A 16,759-nucleotide genomic window follows, 5' to 3' on the forward strand; every position below is an offset into this window, starting at 1 on the left:
TTCTGCAAAAGCAAAAGTCGTAGTACCCTATATAACTAGGAGTGGAGGAACCATTGGCATTTACCATCGACTTGTGATACCTGGGCTCTTTATTTTATCTAAAGTACCCCTTGGCCAGAAAATGCCATAGTTGGGGTGTGAATATGTCCAGATCCTTCAAATCTGGGTCTATTTTTCCATCTTGAATTTCGTGGATTGTTTACATAACCATTCCTTGGACAAGCACCCAACGTTAACAATTAACTAAATATTATTAAAAAATAAACGGTTCATAGTTTGTAATATTGCTCAAGCTGTCCCCATGTCCATAGTTGTCAAGGTGGCAAGGCGACCCAAGGCTGTGGAGGGGTGCCTAAGCGCTTAGGCGACAAGGCGCCTGCGGCCTAGGCAACCAAGGAGCTCCAGTGTTATTTATTATTTTCCCTCTTTCTAACATTATTTAATATGCTACAATATATACCTTATATCATCAAAAATCAACATTAAGCCACATCAAGTCATCATAAATCAACATTAAGTTACATGAAGTCATCAAAAATCAATATTACGCCATATCAAGTCATCAAATAACAACATAGAACTAGAAGACAGCAGAATTGAAGAAGCAAGCTATTTGAAGTTTGAACTTTGAAACAATCGAAACATACATTTGGTTTATACTGTTCTTGGAATTGGTCATTGTCCCGGTATACCTAGTCTCACATTTGGTTTATATTGTTCTTAGAAAATATGATCGTATCTATAAGCAATTAAACTACTCTCGATTTAGAGAAATGTTCTTGTTCAATAAGAAGTTTGATTAGTCAAATGATTTTATTTTTACATGAGACTTTTTGTATTAGGTAGAGCATAAAACCAGCTTTCCAACAAATCCAAGATTGCTTAAATCTAATTTATATTTAAGGAACTATGTTCCGGTCAAACCTTATTTGGTGTGCGCGAATACTGTCAAAATCACTTTGAATGAAAATATTATTTTAGATATCAAAACAAATTAATATATTACCGCACTTTTGGTTTTTAGCAATGTTTTACCATATTAAGATTTATGTAATTTTTAGATTTGAGAAAAAACCCAACATTAGAAAGTTGAAAATTTCACTTACTGCCGAAATCCAGTTTTTGTTCTTGAACTTGGTGATTGACTTTTTATCCATTTGGATTTTGATTTTTTAACTAAATTTATTGGATTCAAATAGAGGGTATTTGCTTATTTATAAATGATATCTTAAGTAAAAACATTTCCTTAAATGATATTTGGCTTAAATAAGGGCCAAACCTGGTTCGATACCACTGAGGCGTTTGATACCACTAAGGCGACAGTCGCCTAGACCCCAGAAAATTTGCTTGGACACCTAGGCACCGCCTTGAAAACTATGTTTTGTATAGATCCTAGAATAAATTGTTATAATGGGGGAGAAAAATATAGAGACCTGCCAAAGGCTAAAACATGAGCCTATGATAGCCAAATAAAGCAAAAAGAAGGCAGTGGGGGGGGAAGGTATTACTGTAATGCATCAGTTTTGACCCTGATGGAACATAGAAACCAAAGGACCAAAATTTACAATGACCAATAAACACGCAACAATAAAAGCAACCCAAAATGAACCCTTAGAAAAAAAGTAACAGGACAAGAAAACATCCAGAAGATACCCAGCAACAACAAATCGCTATATTATACATGTTGAAATATCTATACTAAGTTACGATGTTCACAGCACAGTGAATTTAGAATTGGAGTCATAAGTTCTGCTAATGTCAACCATTCCTTATGTTGGTTAGACTACAGTACATGTTGAAAATAGAAATTAGTTTTCTAAGGAACAAATAGAAAAGTGACAGATTAACACCGGTACCTTTGAAAAAGGAAATTGTTGCAGGAGTGACAGTGCTGACTCTTGCATCAGGGAGGTCATCTTTCTTTATGCAATCTCTCCTTCCCAAGGCAGGATTGCTATCAATAATGGCAATATTCAAGTGCTTTGTCAATGGCATGTTTGCTGCAAACACACAGTGTGAAAGGAAACATTAGCCATCTTGTACAGAAACTGCCAAATAATGGGCATTAAAATACAAACATGTAAATAGAATAAGGCCCAGTTCGTTTCCAGGTAATAACTAATAACCATATGAAAAGAAAATTTTCAAGTAAATTTTACATAAAGGCCCCATTTATTTCCAGGTAAAAATCATGTGAAAGGAAAATCCCAGGTAAAATCATACAAAAAACTAGGAGTTTTACCTGAAATTTTTCCTTTTACATGGTTTTTTACAAGAAACAGAGGCTAAAGCAAGTTCAACAACAAACTAAGCCTTATCCCAACTTAATGGGGTTATCTACATGGATCCATACAAAACAAAGTAAGTAAAACTGAGGTCTAAACAGGAAAAAAAAGGGCGGAGGGAATAAAAGTTGGAAAAAGAGGGATCGGAAATGAAATGAGAAATAAAAAATGGAAAATGACAAATGAAAGATGGAAAATTAAAGATGAAAGTAAGAGGAAAGAGGCACTTGGATCCTAGCCCTCCAATAGGCTCTGTCCGAGGTCATACTTGATACAAGACCTAGACTATGCATGTCCTTCCTCACAACTTCTCCTATGGTCGTTTTAGGATTGCCCCTAGCTCTTTTAGCTCCTTCAATCGGAATTTCAATTGGAATCATATCACTTCTCCTTATTGGACCGTCTCTAGGCCTCCGTTGAACTTGACCATAACACCTCAAACGACTCTCTCGGAGCTTGTAATTGATCGGGGCAACTCCCAAGTCAGCTCTAATACATTCATTCCTTACTTTATCCTTCCTAGTTTTTCCGTACATCCATCTTAACATCCTCATCTCTACTACACATGAAATGAAAATATTTACCAGAAACAAAAACAGTAAAAGATGACATAATCATCAGACTATTTGATCTCCCCTTTACTAAAACATCTTCGACTTTTTAAATATGCATGTGGTGCGATCCGGGGTTCCAAAAACCCAGTTTTCACTTATGGGCCCAACTGAATAAATAGAACCCAATTATAAGCAAGCAGTGACAGTACTGTAATCAAGCAGATTGGTAAGGGTCCTTGGTTGTTAAATAGGGGAGGGATACAATGGTGATTAGTAAATAAAGCTTAGGGGTACACTTGGAATGAAACAAATTTGTAGACAGCTCTGAATATGAATGCTTGAGTGATCAGAATCGATCACCCAGGCCCTTTATTTATAGTAATCTGAAGTACATGTAATTGAAGTAAAACTCCTCAGTCCTAATCCTACTAGGAATTCCTAGTACAACTAGGAATCCCAGAGTAGCACTCGGCTGAGGAGGAAAATACAATAAAACAGTGGAAAATAAAAAATAAAAGAAAGAAAAAGAGTAATCCTAACACAACTAGGAGTGCAATCCTAACACAAACACAACTAGGACTGCAATCCTAACACAACTAGGACTAGTTCCCCCAATCGGGTAACTAGCCTATCTCAACAAAATTAAAGGGAGATATAAGAATAAAAGCAAAAGGGAGGGGTGTTATTGGAAACCAAAAGGTCCAAAAGCAAGGTTTTAGTATATCGAACAGGGGGGACAGAGGTGTTATCTTCTACCTCCAGACGTGAAACAGGAGGTAGAAGTCCAGCAAATCACAGGAGTGATAACTCAATCTAAGATCCTTCGATGGGCTTGAAATTTCAGGAGAGGAGTCGCCAACCAAGGCTCTATAGACTCCAGATGGTATCTACCCGGACCAACAAGTTAGGAAGCTAATCGGGGGACCTGCAACAGAGCTTGGCGGTGGCCTGCAGAGCAGAACCAGCAACAAGCTCTGGTTCAATCTCACAACAGGAAAGAGGTTTGGGCCTGAACTCCTAAGGGTCAAATCCTCCCAGATTGAAGACTCTCTGCCCAGAACAGCAAGTAGGGGGAAAAAAGGCATCAAGAAGAACAAGTCCTCGATATAAAACCTCAATACCGCAACCACAGAAAAATTAGAAAAAAAATAAATAGCAAGCTTAACAATAATGAGGAAGAACCAAGGAATGAGATGAAATAGAATAACAGCAAGGAAGAAAAAAAAACTATGAAAGAAGAAGGGGAAGGATAATCATACCTGATGGAGAAGGAGAAGAGAGAAGAAATGAGAAAGAGAAAGGGAAGGATATAATCAGCCAACAGACCCACGCCACGGTAGCTCACTGCAAGCCAACAGCTATTCATTCTATTCCAATCAACTACTCTATTGTATCATTGTATGCTTACATTACATATAAATAAAAGAAACCCAATTCAATATGCAAACCTATTCATCTAGGAAATAAACTCAAATAAGGAAATTACCAAATAACTCCTACGTAATCTACCCACCATAAGAAAATAAAATAAAAAATAAAGATTACTTCTATGAAATCTACCAGCCTCCTTTTGATTAAAAAAAAAATCAGGTTGGGCCAGTTGCGTGGGTCTCCAAAGTGGGTCGTTCCGGTCCAACCATGCTAACGCAACTGCATCAGCATGTGAGTTTGGAATTTTTTCCCCTTGGAGCATCAGTATTGGCACAGTTAAGCATTTTTGAGGTCTCATCTTTAGAAATCAGTAACAATCCATACTCTATGGCAGCCATATGAATTTCTATGTCTACATAACTCGCAGCACCATTTAACATTTTTAGGAGCTGGAAACTACTCACTCAGAAGGCATAGTCCATGTTCATAATATCAGTCAAACACCTTCATAACAAATAAACAAAATAAAACATTCCCGAAGGAGACATGTATGAGACAGTCCCACCATTTCTGGAATTACTGCAGTTAACATCATGCATAGATTGTTCTGGAGCCTGTATTATTCTAATGCAGATTGATCAGCCGACGAGTAAAGGGCCCACTAATGAATGGAAGGGATACCGATCTGGCGGCTAGATGTGGGTAAGATCTGATCATAGATCCACTGGTCAGAATTGAAGATGGAGGCTACAAGATCCAAACAACTAAATCCAGAATTTAAATGTTATAAAATTGACAAGTATTTAGAGGGCGGGCCTTGGTGCAACGGTAAGGTTGCTCCATTGTCACCAAGTGGTCATGGGTTCAAGTCTGGAAACAGCCTCACTATGAAAGCAGGGGTAAGGCTACATACATTATGACCCTCCCCAGACCCCGCAATGGCGGGAGCCTCGTGCACTAGGTACACCCTTTTAAAATTGACAAGTATTTGAGTTCAAGGTTCTAAAACTCGGGTTTTGAGGCCCAGAATATGGTCAATCCAAGACTGCTTAAATCTCATATATATTTAAGGACTTATGTGCCAGTCAAAGTTAATTTGGTATGCGTGAATGCTGTCAAAATGGCTCTAAATGAAAATATTTTTTAGATATCAAAACAAATAAATATTTTACCACACTTTTGGTTTTTAGCAATGTTTTAACATGTTAAGATTTATGAAAGTTTTAGATTTGAGAAAACCCCCAACATTAGAAGGTTGAAAATTTCACCTACAGTCGAAAATCCAGTTTTTGTCCTTGAACTAGGGAGTTGACTTTTTATCCTTTTGGAATTTTATTTTTTAACTATTTTTATTGGATTCAAATAGGGGGGTATTTGCTTATTTATGAGTGTCTGTCCTAGTTTTTGGCATAAATAAGTGTATGTCCTAGTTTTTGGCATAAATAAGTATCTGTCCGGGTTTCGGGCTAGGTTTCCTCAAGTTTTGATGGGTATAAGTGTCAAAACTTGCTAAATTACCAACATCTTAGTCGAAACCATGCATTTTTTCAAGTATCTGGCCAACTCAACTTGGAAGTTGGCGAAATCAAGATTAGTTTCCATGTTTGAATTTAATGGGTGGAATGGAGGAGAGGAAAAAAGTGGTCGATGGGTGTCATGGAGGTGATAAATTAGGGATGTCATAGCCTAAGTTTTACGATCTAGGAGTAGCCTACGATGGGGATGAGGAAAGAAAAAAATTAATTCCATAGAGTTGTCCCATTAAAGTGGAGAAGAAATAGGACGTAAAAGGGGAAAACTGACCATAGGAGAGAGAGAGCAGGAAGAAAAGAAGAGGTGCAAACCGTGGGGTGGGGAAGAAGAGAGCTCAGCCATACAGGTCGATTTCCAAACTAGGTAGTCTTTTATTACTTTTAAAAGTCTTAAAAAACTACCAACTCGAGATCACACTTCGAAATTTCAAAGTAACTCGACAAAGAAGGAAGAAAACCTTGTTTCTCGACTTTTTGGCCACATCATCACTCAATACAACTCGGATACACTACTGGGGGGTTACCACATCCTACAAAGAGATTGCTTATTTTGTTGGGAGTTGGGACATGGAGGACTAGTGAAGTAGGAAGTGTATGACTAATGTATTGTTTACTGTTGGGTGTCTATGTAATATGCATTGTGAACACTTCACATGGAGGAGTTTGTAGTAGAAACTTTAAGTCTTTAACTATTTTTTAAATACTTATTCAATATTATGTGTGTTCATTCGTTATTGCATAATTTACTTGTTTTACTTGCCAATTATGTCTCATATTACTCAAACAATATGTAGAATAGACAATTTTACATTAAGGGTTCGACGTTTACTACCAACTAAGGGTGCAAATCTAAAACACCAAATTGGGCGTTTTGTTTACCATTTGAAGATTTCAATATGTTTATTAAGCCTAAAACAAGCTTCCCTTAAAGTTTGGAGCCAACTGGGCCTTTGTCCACCGAAACATCATACCGAAACCAAAAAAAAATGCACAAACTCGCCGAGATCTCGGTCGTCTCAACCATAGTTATCAAGGCGACGCCATGGCATCCAGGCACCTTGGTCGCTTTGGACGCCTTGAGCGCCTAGGCGGGCGCCTTGCCGCCATGGCGGTGTCGCCTTGATTTTTGCCCCTCTAAAACGCCATGGTCGCCTTCCTGCCTTGATAACTATGGTCTTGAACTGGTCAATACACCGAGTCAAGAGTCAAGACAAGTTTTTGAACTATGGCTAATAGACCCCAGCACCCCCACATAATCTTATCCATTACTTATTCTGTATACCCTTTTAAATCCTAACTTTTAAGCTTATAAAAGAGGTCCTTACAATTAAAAAAAAAAAAAAAACTCAAAAATAACAAATCCAAGGCCCATAGAACCCAACCATGGGCTAAGACAAAATATCATAAGGCCCAATTGGACAACCCTAACTGCATCAGATTCCCAATGCATGTGTTTGATCTCATCAAGGTTAGAGCAGGAAGATGGGATAACATAGGATGTTTGCAGAGGTATCTCATTCATTTGAGTTAAAGGTTTGAATGAGATAAAATAAGACCCCTTATCCCTTTCAGTGCGGCCTCGTCCAACACCCCCTAGAGCTAATGCCATCAAGCTCAACTAGTAAGAGGCTCCCTAAGAAGTCTGGGACCAGATAGCATAGTTGGATCATTTAGGGACCAAGAAATTTTAAAAAAAAAATAAAAAATCATCACATATTCAGGTCCAACTGGTTTAGCAGATCAGAGTACTACAGGACTATGTGCTCTCATATTGGCTTAGATCAGCTCACATCATTCAATACCCCTCATTGGAGGTTGAGCAAGATTCTAAAGCACTCATAGTTGGGTCTCTTCAATGGATGTTGACACCAGGAGATTATCTCCCAGCATCCAATATGCCAGATCTTGCAGTGCATCAAAGACTATCTCAATCCAGTGGAACTCTAGATTTAACAATATGTTAGAAAATAGTTAAGGGGGGAGTTCTGATGGAGTAGTTGACTGCTTTTACATGGATATGGATCCACCAGTCAAATCCATCACACCCACAAACATTTAAAACTCAGAGAACCCCACAAAATAGGATTCAATGAGTATATATCATTCTAAGACAGCTCCATATGATATAAATAATTGTGTGTTACTAAAGAAATTAGACTATTTAGTCTTACACAAACACAGTTACTTGTACTTTCTTCCCATATTTTCTGTAGTAGCATATTATGATAAAGTCTGCTGCACTTCTTTTTTTTTAATGAATAACAAAATCTATTAAATAAAAAGATCAGACAGTGTATAACAGCAACATATGGCCCTCCATCCTAAACAGATTTTAAAAACAAATGACAAGGTACAGTAAGGAGAACAGAATACAACACCGGCAGAGAAGGCCGGCGAGATAAACCCTCAGACACCTCGAACAAGATGATAATCCCCAACCATAATCACCAGGAAGAAATTGGCATAGTTAACACTTAACAGTACACTTACGAATAGGAAATACCGGTTCATAATAAAGTTTCTGAAACTAAAAGGGAAATCTAGCCATTCAATATGTTTCAGCTTACAAGTATTAACCTCAGATTTGCAGAATTGACAGTACAGAGTAAATACGAACAGTACTTGAAATCTATAAAGCAAGCGACACTACTCACACAAAGCACAAGCAAGAGCCATGCCAACCATGCCTCCTCCAACAATAGCAACATCATATTCATCCATATTAGTTGTCATACCAAGCTTATGCTCCTCCTATAAGTTGAAGAAAAAAGTCAGTCCAACAATGCACTCCAAGCGACATAATGGAAGTCTTTGAGAATTGAGATACAACCATTTTCATAGTAAAGTAACCACTTATACTGCTATAGCGATCTCAAAAGTGTAAATGGATAACAAATCCCCGACTTTAAAGCCAGAAACCAACACAAAAAATCATGGTGAGTAGTCAGTCAAAATATACCAAAATTTTTCGGTTTCGACTCAGCTTGAAACGAAACGGTATGTGACTCACTAGGTATAACAAATTGCAACCAAAACTCATGTTTCAGTTGAAATTTCGACGCATTTCGGCAATTTTGTTTCGTTTCACCAAAACGTTACATTCACTTAAGTTAAATACCGTTCGAAATGGGAACTGTTTTGACCCATTTTGAACTCAACTCATCAGGTTTCGACTAAAACCTGTATTTGGACTCCAAACTTGATTTTTTGCTTGATTTTGGCCATTCCTCTTGCAACTCTTGGTGGAACAATTCGTTGGAAGCCTGTATAAGTCATCTACAGCTAACATATGGCGGATTTGAGGGAGATTGTGTGAAGATTCACAGTTTGAGGTAATACCCTTTTTCCCTAAAATAATTATTTTGCAAAAAATAGAGTAAAATGCAGTGATTAGGCTTCAATTTTTTCTGTGGATAACATTAGCCGATCTACAACTTCACGGATTCAGATTTAATTTTCTGTTTTTAAATTATTAAAAAAAAAATTCTTGCAACAAATTATTATTTTTTTAAGTTAATACTTAGTGGTTGGAGGAACCCAATTTTATATATGTTGGTCACCATTGGCCGATCTACAGCCTCATGATGTCTCTTTTTTTTCTGCGAAAAAATAATTATCGACAATAAGAAAATATATTTAAAAATTCAAAGAAAATTTAAAAAATATGGAAAATATTCTGTTTTGATTTGAAAAAGAGTGGACTTCTATAAAATTATTGTGGTTATCGTTTCAACTCAAAATGATGCTTTATGTGTTGTTCCATACTTACATATTGCTTAATTACGTTATTATTATAAAACTTGGTTTTAAGCAAGGAAAAATATAAGACTTAGTTAGAAATTAGGAAATAGATTTCTTGTTGTCATAGGATTTTTAATTGATGTAGAAAAATTAATGATGTGACTTTTTGTTACTACAGTGGAAGGAGAGCACATCATGGCTTCTCAGGAAAGAGATGGGGGTGACATAACATGGAGGCATGGAGTACCTATTGGGAATGACAAGAAGAAATCCAAGTGCAATTATTGTGGGAAAAAAATTCTGGGAGGTGGAGCCACTAGACTGAAGGGGCATTTGGCCAGCTTGTCAGGTGCAGAAACCATGGCTACCCTCATGAAGGGAGGGATAAAGAGGAAGTTAGACAAGAGGAGGAAAAGGGAAGAGTTTGACAAGGCAATACTGGAGAGACAAACAGAGACAGGAGAGGACTCAAAACTCTGATTATTATTTTGAAGTGGACTTTGTGCCTGCCAATGTGGAGACAGAGATGGAGACTAGACAGATGCGGCGAGTGACCAAAGCAAGCTGTGTCACACATATGCAGGAGCAGGAGAGAGGCAGGGAGTTCAAAGGAGGAGCTACTTCCTCTAGAACAGCTGCAAGGAGGCTGACCCTAGTGATTCTAGACAAGGTAGGAAGAAATAGAAGCAGTTGGAATTACCATTTAGGAGATCATAGAGTGTCAGGGCAGACCCACCTCCACCCCCACCCTCCAAGGGACACTAATGATGATGCTATTGACATACTTGAGCAAGATCCTGCAATTTTCAAACCAAAGAGAAGACAATAAAAGCTGAAGGAGGTGTGGGGTGAATAGAAGGGTAAGGTGAGAGATGCAGTGTCAAGGGCGTTCTTTTACCATAATATCCCAACACATGCCACTAAGGGGCCCTACCATCAGAACATGTTAGACATTGTAAGGAGCATTGGGGAGGGGTGAAGGGGCCCACAGCTAATGAGTTGATGAATGTGTATCTGCCCCAGCAAAGGAAGCTGTTACAGGAGTACATTGAGACCCTCAAGGGTCTATGGCTAGATTATGGGGTCACTGTGATGTGTGATGGTTGGACTGGACGTACTAGACAGTCCATCATCAACTTCATGGTCTATTGGGATGAAAGGACTGTATTCCTCAAATCTGTTGATGCATCCAAGGAAAAGAAGGATAGAAAATATATATACAACTTGTTGAAGAAGGTGGTCCAGGAGGTGGGGATAGAGAACGTTGTCCAAGTGGCGACAGATATAGGTAGTAACATCAAGCGGGCAGGGATAATTTGATGTATAATAGTAGATACCACCTATTTTGGACCCTTGTGCAACCCACTGCATTGACCTTATGTCGAAGGATATGGAGAAGAAGACATTGGTACAGAGTGTAGTCGAGAGGCAATACAAGTGACCACATTTGTGTACAATCATGGATATGCCCTATAGCTACTAAGGACTAAGTGTGGTGGGGATTTGTTAAGGCCGGGCATCACTAGATTTACCACAAACTACATTTCCCTAAAGAGCTTTGAGGCAAAAAAGATAGGACTCAGATTTATGTTTGCCTTAGAGGAGTGGTTTGGTTGGAGGGAGGCGGGTTCTCCAGGTTGTAGAGCTGCCTAGTCGACCATATCTAGTGAGCTATTCTAGCACGACCTAAAGAAGGTCGTCACATTACTTCAGCCTATGGTGAAGGTGTTGAGGATGGTTGACTCCGAGAAGAAGCCTACCCTACCACCCTTGTATGTGGCAATGGAGATGATGAAGGACCACATGGCAGCGGCAATACCACGTGATGGTAAGAGCTACATCCAGATAGTCCAAGATCGATGGGAAAGGTAATTTATGCATCCACTATATAAGTCTGGTGAGTTTTGTATTTTTAGTTTATACTTTATACCACCTAAGTCAATTTACTTTCCATTAATAACATCATAAGCATTTACAGTTGCTCTTATGTTATTTTCAGCATACTATCTATATCCCAAGTACCCATACAAACACAGACTTGGGATGAATCAAGAGTTGATAATCTGATATCCAGTCAACCTGCAGTAGTGAAATATACTTGTAGTTTCTTAATCAATGCAATTAATCCCCATAAACACACTGATGTTGACGTATCAATGTTTGCAGTGGAAATAGATGACCTTCAGGAATACACTAGGAATTTTCAGCTGTGCTGCCGCACAGACTGGTTGGAAAAAAACTGCTCTTGGTAAGTCCATTAACTTAATTTCTTTGTTCAATTCATAATTTCACATATGCTTGTATCCAAGTTCTAGCACTTGCAAGAATATTCTAATGCAAGTGAATGGTGGGTGCTATATGGGAGAGATGCACCTAACTTGAGGAAGATAACAATTAAGGTTCTCACCCAGACATGTTCCACCTCTGGATGCAAGCGCAACTGGAGTACATTTTCACTTATCCACTTGATGAGGTGGAACTGATCACGTCATAAACGTCTTGAGCAATTGGTGTATGTGCACTACAATATGAGATTGAAGATGCAAAACATATGCATGGGGATGGAGAATGACAAAGACCCAATTGAACTTAGCAACATCTTCCACTGGTATCAGATGATGAGGATCCCCTTTACGAGTGAGTGAGGGATCGCAGTGACCCAGTAATGGATCAGCCGGGTAGTAGGCCCAACCCTAAGACTAGTCAGACAAGGGTCAATGTTGACAAGTTCATGTCTTCTTGAGAAGGTCGAGTCCACACACAAACACCCCAAACTTTTGAGTCCAAGCCTAGTAAAATAATCTTTTGTTTTGATGTCTAAAAATGTATTTCCATTTAGGGCGATTTTAAACAGCATTCGCGCACACCAAATAAGGTTTGACTAGAACATAACTCCTTCAATATAAATCAGATTTATGCAATCTTGGATTTGTTGGAAAGCTGGTTTTGTACTCTACCTAATACAAAAAGTCTCATGTTAAAATAAAATCATTTGACCAGTCAAACTTGTTAGAGAACAAGAACATTTCTTTAAATCAAGAGCCGTTTAATTACTTATAGATAAGATCATGCTTTCCAAGAACAGTATAAACCAAATGTATGTTTTGATTGTTTCGAACTTTCAAAAGCTTGGTTCTTCAGTTCTGCCATATTCTTGTTCTATGTTGATTTTTGGTGACTCGATGTGGTTTAATGTTGATTTTTTATGATATAAAGTATATATCGTAGCATACTAAATAATTCAAAAAAAAGGGGAAATAAAAAAAAATAACCCTTGGGCACCTTGTCGCCAAAGTGCTTAGGCATGAGCGAAAGGTTATACCTATAGGTTCTGTATTACAGGTCAATCCTATTTCAATAGTACCAATAGGCAGCGTGGGGGAAGAAGCACTACATCTAGGAATCAACAACACGAAAACTTTGTTAGAAATTACTCTCCCTCTACCGCCTTGGGTCGCCTTAACATAGGCTATCTTTGAGAAATATACATGCAAGGTATGGCGTACACTGCCAACCTAGGGTACGAAACCAAACTAACAATTTGAGTATGTTTTCCAATAATCCAAAAGTTCCATTGTGTTTAGGGATGCTTAATTAGGGTCTCTGCCAAGTTTCAGCCTGTATTTGATCTGCGTTTGACCATCAAAATGGTCAAACGAAACCATGCAATGAAACCAGCAGGATGTCGGCCAGGTTTCGATTGAAATCCGAACTATACTTCTTGAACCTTGCAAACAGTGTACTCAATGAACCAAGAACAAGGCCACTATTATGCTCAGTAAAGGAAGTAAAAAAATAAAAAATAAAAAGAGCAAAGAAAAAAAAAGTAGACAGATGAAGTGGACCCCACAAATTTAGGGTTACACACTAAATCTCCCAGTCAGAAGACCAAATGACTAATCCATGTGGCAGAAATTGGTGCTTCAGCCCTCCACAGGGCCTCAGCTGGCAAACTTCCCCGCAGCCCCCCAAAAAAGTAAAATCAAGATTAGAAAAATATCCATCCATGAGCGATAAGGATTATTACATTATTAAATTGAACAGAGTCAGCACTAGATACTCCAGCAGCTGCATCATTAGTGAAAGCCTTCTTTGGAAATTTTAATGTGTGAACAATGGTCACAACTTTTCTCACAATTGCTCTGTTTCCAATGAACAAATGCATTAGAACATACTAAAAGAATAGTACATGTTTATACTTGCAACTAGAAAAAAAAAATGAACAAACATATTTTATGCATATGCAACATGTTCGACAACATAGAACCTAATAGAATGACATTGGATTGATAAGATGTGTCATATGGCAATGAACAATCATGTGTTTATGGCCTAAACGATACAGAATCTAAAAGACTTTTGGTGATAAAACCTAAATTAGAAAAAGGAATGAAATAATTGCTTGTTAGTGGCCATATTTGTTGATGTATAAATTGATGCTGCCCTTCCCTAACAGTTCGAGCTTTTAGGTGAAATGGCAGCGAACACGGTATCAAAGCAAGGAGGTCAAGTGTTCGACTCCATGGGATCTTGGCCTACACGTGCGGGGGAGTGTTGATGTATACATTGATGCTGCCCTTCCCTAACAGTTCGAGCTTTTAGGTAAAAAAGTAGCGAACAATTTCTAGTTAGCATTTATTTTCCTTGTGAAAGAGGGTTGATGCAGTGGGAAGAATACAAACCCATTCCTCACAATATCTCAAAGAGGACTTCAATTAAAAAAAAAAAGGCGAAAATTATTGTCACAAGGGTCTGTCACACTATCTCAAAAAGGACTTCAATAAAAATAATAATAAAAAAAAGATGAAACATTATTGTCACAAGGGCCTGTACTTTTCCAAACATCACAAGACACATATTATGTCATTAATGTAGTCCAAGGTTTGAAAAATCAAACTAAGAGCCAATCAACTAGGATCTGTTATGAACAGGTGAATCAGCTAGGTCAAAATTGGGTTTTTGGTGAAATTAGGGGAGTCTATCAGTGAAGGTCCCGAGAGATAGATGGAAGTGTGTAAATTTGAATGGGCAGCAACTTAGGTTTAGGGTTTCAGGTTTTGGGAAAGATAGAAAGAGGGGAATCTAGGGTTTAGAGTGGGAGGATGGAGCTAGGGTTTGGATCGAGCGCTATAGGGGCAGAAATGGTAATTCGGTTCTGGTTTGGTGAGTTTTTTATGGGTGGATTGGTCTATGCAGGTTTTAGGTTATGGGAAAATTAAGAAACAAAAAGGGAGAAAGCTAGGGCTAGTCAATTTATGCATGATCCCTATTCCTCCCATATGACAGCTGTTCTTCGCATCCTCCATTACTTGAAGTCAGCTCCGGGAAAAGGGGTTCTTTTGTCTCCCCATGATCATCTTCATATTGAGGCATATACTGATGCAGATTGGGGTGGTTCTTCTGATCGGAAGTCTACTTCAGGGTATTGCTCTTTTATAGGAGGGCACCTTGTCACTTGGCGCAGCAAGAAACAAAATGTTGTGGCAAAGTCCAATGCTGAAGCAGAGTTCCGGGCCATGGTACAGGGAATCTGTGAGTTATTATGGATACAAGGCTTACTCCAAGACCTTGGTGTTACTGTTTAACTTCCAATGATGTTGTATTGTGATAATAAAGCTGCAATCAGCATTGCACATAATCCAGTACAGCATGACCGCACAAAGCATGTGGAGATCGATAGACAATTCATCAAAGAAAAATTGGAGAGTGGGCAGATTTATATGTCTTTTGTGAAAACTGGTAATCAACTGCCTGATGTTTTCACTAAAGGCTTGTGTGGGAAATTATTTCACCCTATTTTGTGCAAGTTAGGCATGTTCGATATTTATGCTCCAACTTGAGGGGGAGTGTTAAAATATGTAATTATACCCAATAGGGGTATTTTTGGTTTTTCCTCCCTTTCCCCCTCTTAGCCGATCTACTTAGTATTCCTAATTAGAATCGGCTAGGGGATCTTTCCTAGTTCAAGTTTGAATCATTGTACTTCTACAACAACAACAACCATAACCTTATCCCAACTAAATGGGGTCGGCTACATGGATCCGATAGAGGCTATGACAGTAATAGAAATAAGAGAAGTACAAGAAGTAAGAGGAATAAAAGGAAGTAAAAAAGAAAGTAAGTAAAGGAAGAAGGCCAAGCAGTAGTCAAAGCAGCATCCTAGGAACATTCCCCAACAAGGGGTCAGCCACATGGGTCCTTGTTCTCCATACAACTCTATCTATGGTCATACTAGGATCAAGCCCTACCACATGCATATCCTTTCTTACCACTTCTCCAATAGTCAATTTAGACCTGCCCCTACCTCTTTTAGCTCCGTCAAACTGAATCTGGTCACTCTTCCTTACCGGAATTGAAAGTAATTTAAAAAAGAAAATGGAAATACTCATAATCATGATTGTGTAACTAATTTAACATCTTAAAAATATGACAATTAAACTTTTCAATTCCTTAGCCCTGTCATATTTTCTTATTCAAATACAAGTAATTTGGTCGATAAGTTAAGATGCTACATCTTTTTTTTTTAATGATGGAAGATTTAATGTCTTAACTTGAGGGTTTGAATGGCTTTTAATTTCTCCGTCATTGCACTTTACTTGTAGCCAGATGGAGTCCTAGGGTTTTTCCCATATCAAATAAACTAATTTTAAGACCACTACATCCTCTTAATTTGAGGGGTTTGAATGGATTTTATTTGAGATATAAATCAACCAAGGGGCAGTGTTTCGCCCAGTTGCAACCTCAAAACTTTTTTACTTTTTTAGAACATCCTTGCCTCATGGTAGTATAAAACTTATTTTTCTTCCTTTATTATGGATATCTAGAAAATTATATCAATGGCCTTTGTAATATCTTAGCAATTTTATGCTTCTTTCTGGAGCCATAAATATTGGTCATGACAGATATCCTGCTGCAGGTTGGTAACCTGTGAAAATTAACCACATAATATCCAATCAGAAATGAAACTCAATATAGCTGGGGAAAATGCAAATTGAATTGTCTGTATCAGTCTGTATCTGTGTCGAATAGATGCTATAACAGTGATAGATAAGGAAGTGGTATGGATAGAGGTCCAAATGCTTCTTTCATCATGGTAACATCCCTATAGCAGATAAACCATAATTGTCAAGGCATCGCCTAGGCATCCAGCCACCTTGGACGCCTTGGTCGCCTTGTTGGTGTCACCTTGCGTCTGGAGCCCCTCCAACACCTTGGATCGCTTAGATGTGTGACAACTATGAGATAAAGTGAAGTTTTAACGAAAGAAACCTCTGAG

The 16,759-nt window shown here is 38.2% G+C and overlaps 1 protein-coding gene across 2 annotated transcripts in view; it reads right to left on the reverse strand.

Moving 5' to 3' along the window:
- LOC122667619 (ubiquinone biosynthesis monooxygenase COQ6, mitochondrial) overlaps positions 1–16,759 on the reverse strand; it is a 47,799-nt gene that overhangs the window by 29,352 nt on the left and 1,688 nt on the right. Inside the window, exons 2-4 of one of the 2 annotated variants that reach the window (XM_043863969.1) lie at positions 13,511–13,625; positions 8,397–8,493; positions 1,857–2,000 (exon numbers count right to left, since the gene is read on the reverse strand). In XM_043863969.1, coding sequence (XP_043719904.1) covers positions 1,857–2,000; positions 8,397–8,493; positions 13,511–13,625 — 356 coding nt within the window. The remainder of the gene's footprint in view (positions 1–1,856; positions 2,001–8,396; positions 8,494–13,510; positions 13,626–16,759) is intronic. The other variant, XM_043863970.1, reaches the window with a different exon arrangement.

The sequence above is a fragment of the Telopea speciosissima genome, chromosome 7 (assembly GCF_018873765.1).
Source record: "Telopea speciosissima isolate NSW1024214 ecotype Mountain lineage chromosome 7, Tspe_v1, whole genome shotgun sequence".
NCBI lineage: Eukaryota > Viridiplantae > Streptophyta > Magnoliopsida > Proteales > Proteaceae > Telopea > Telopea speciosissima.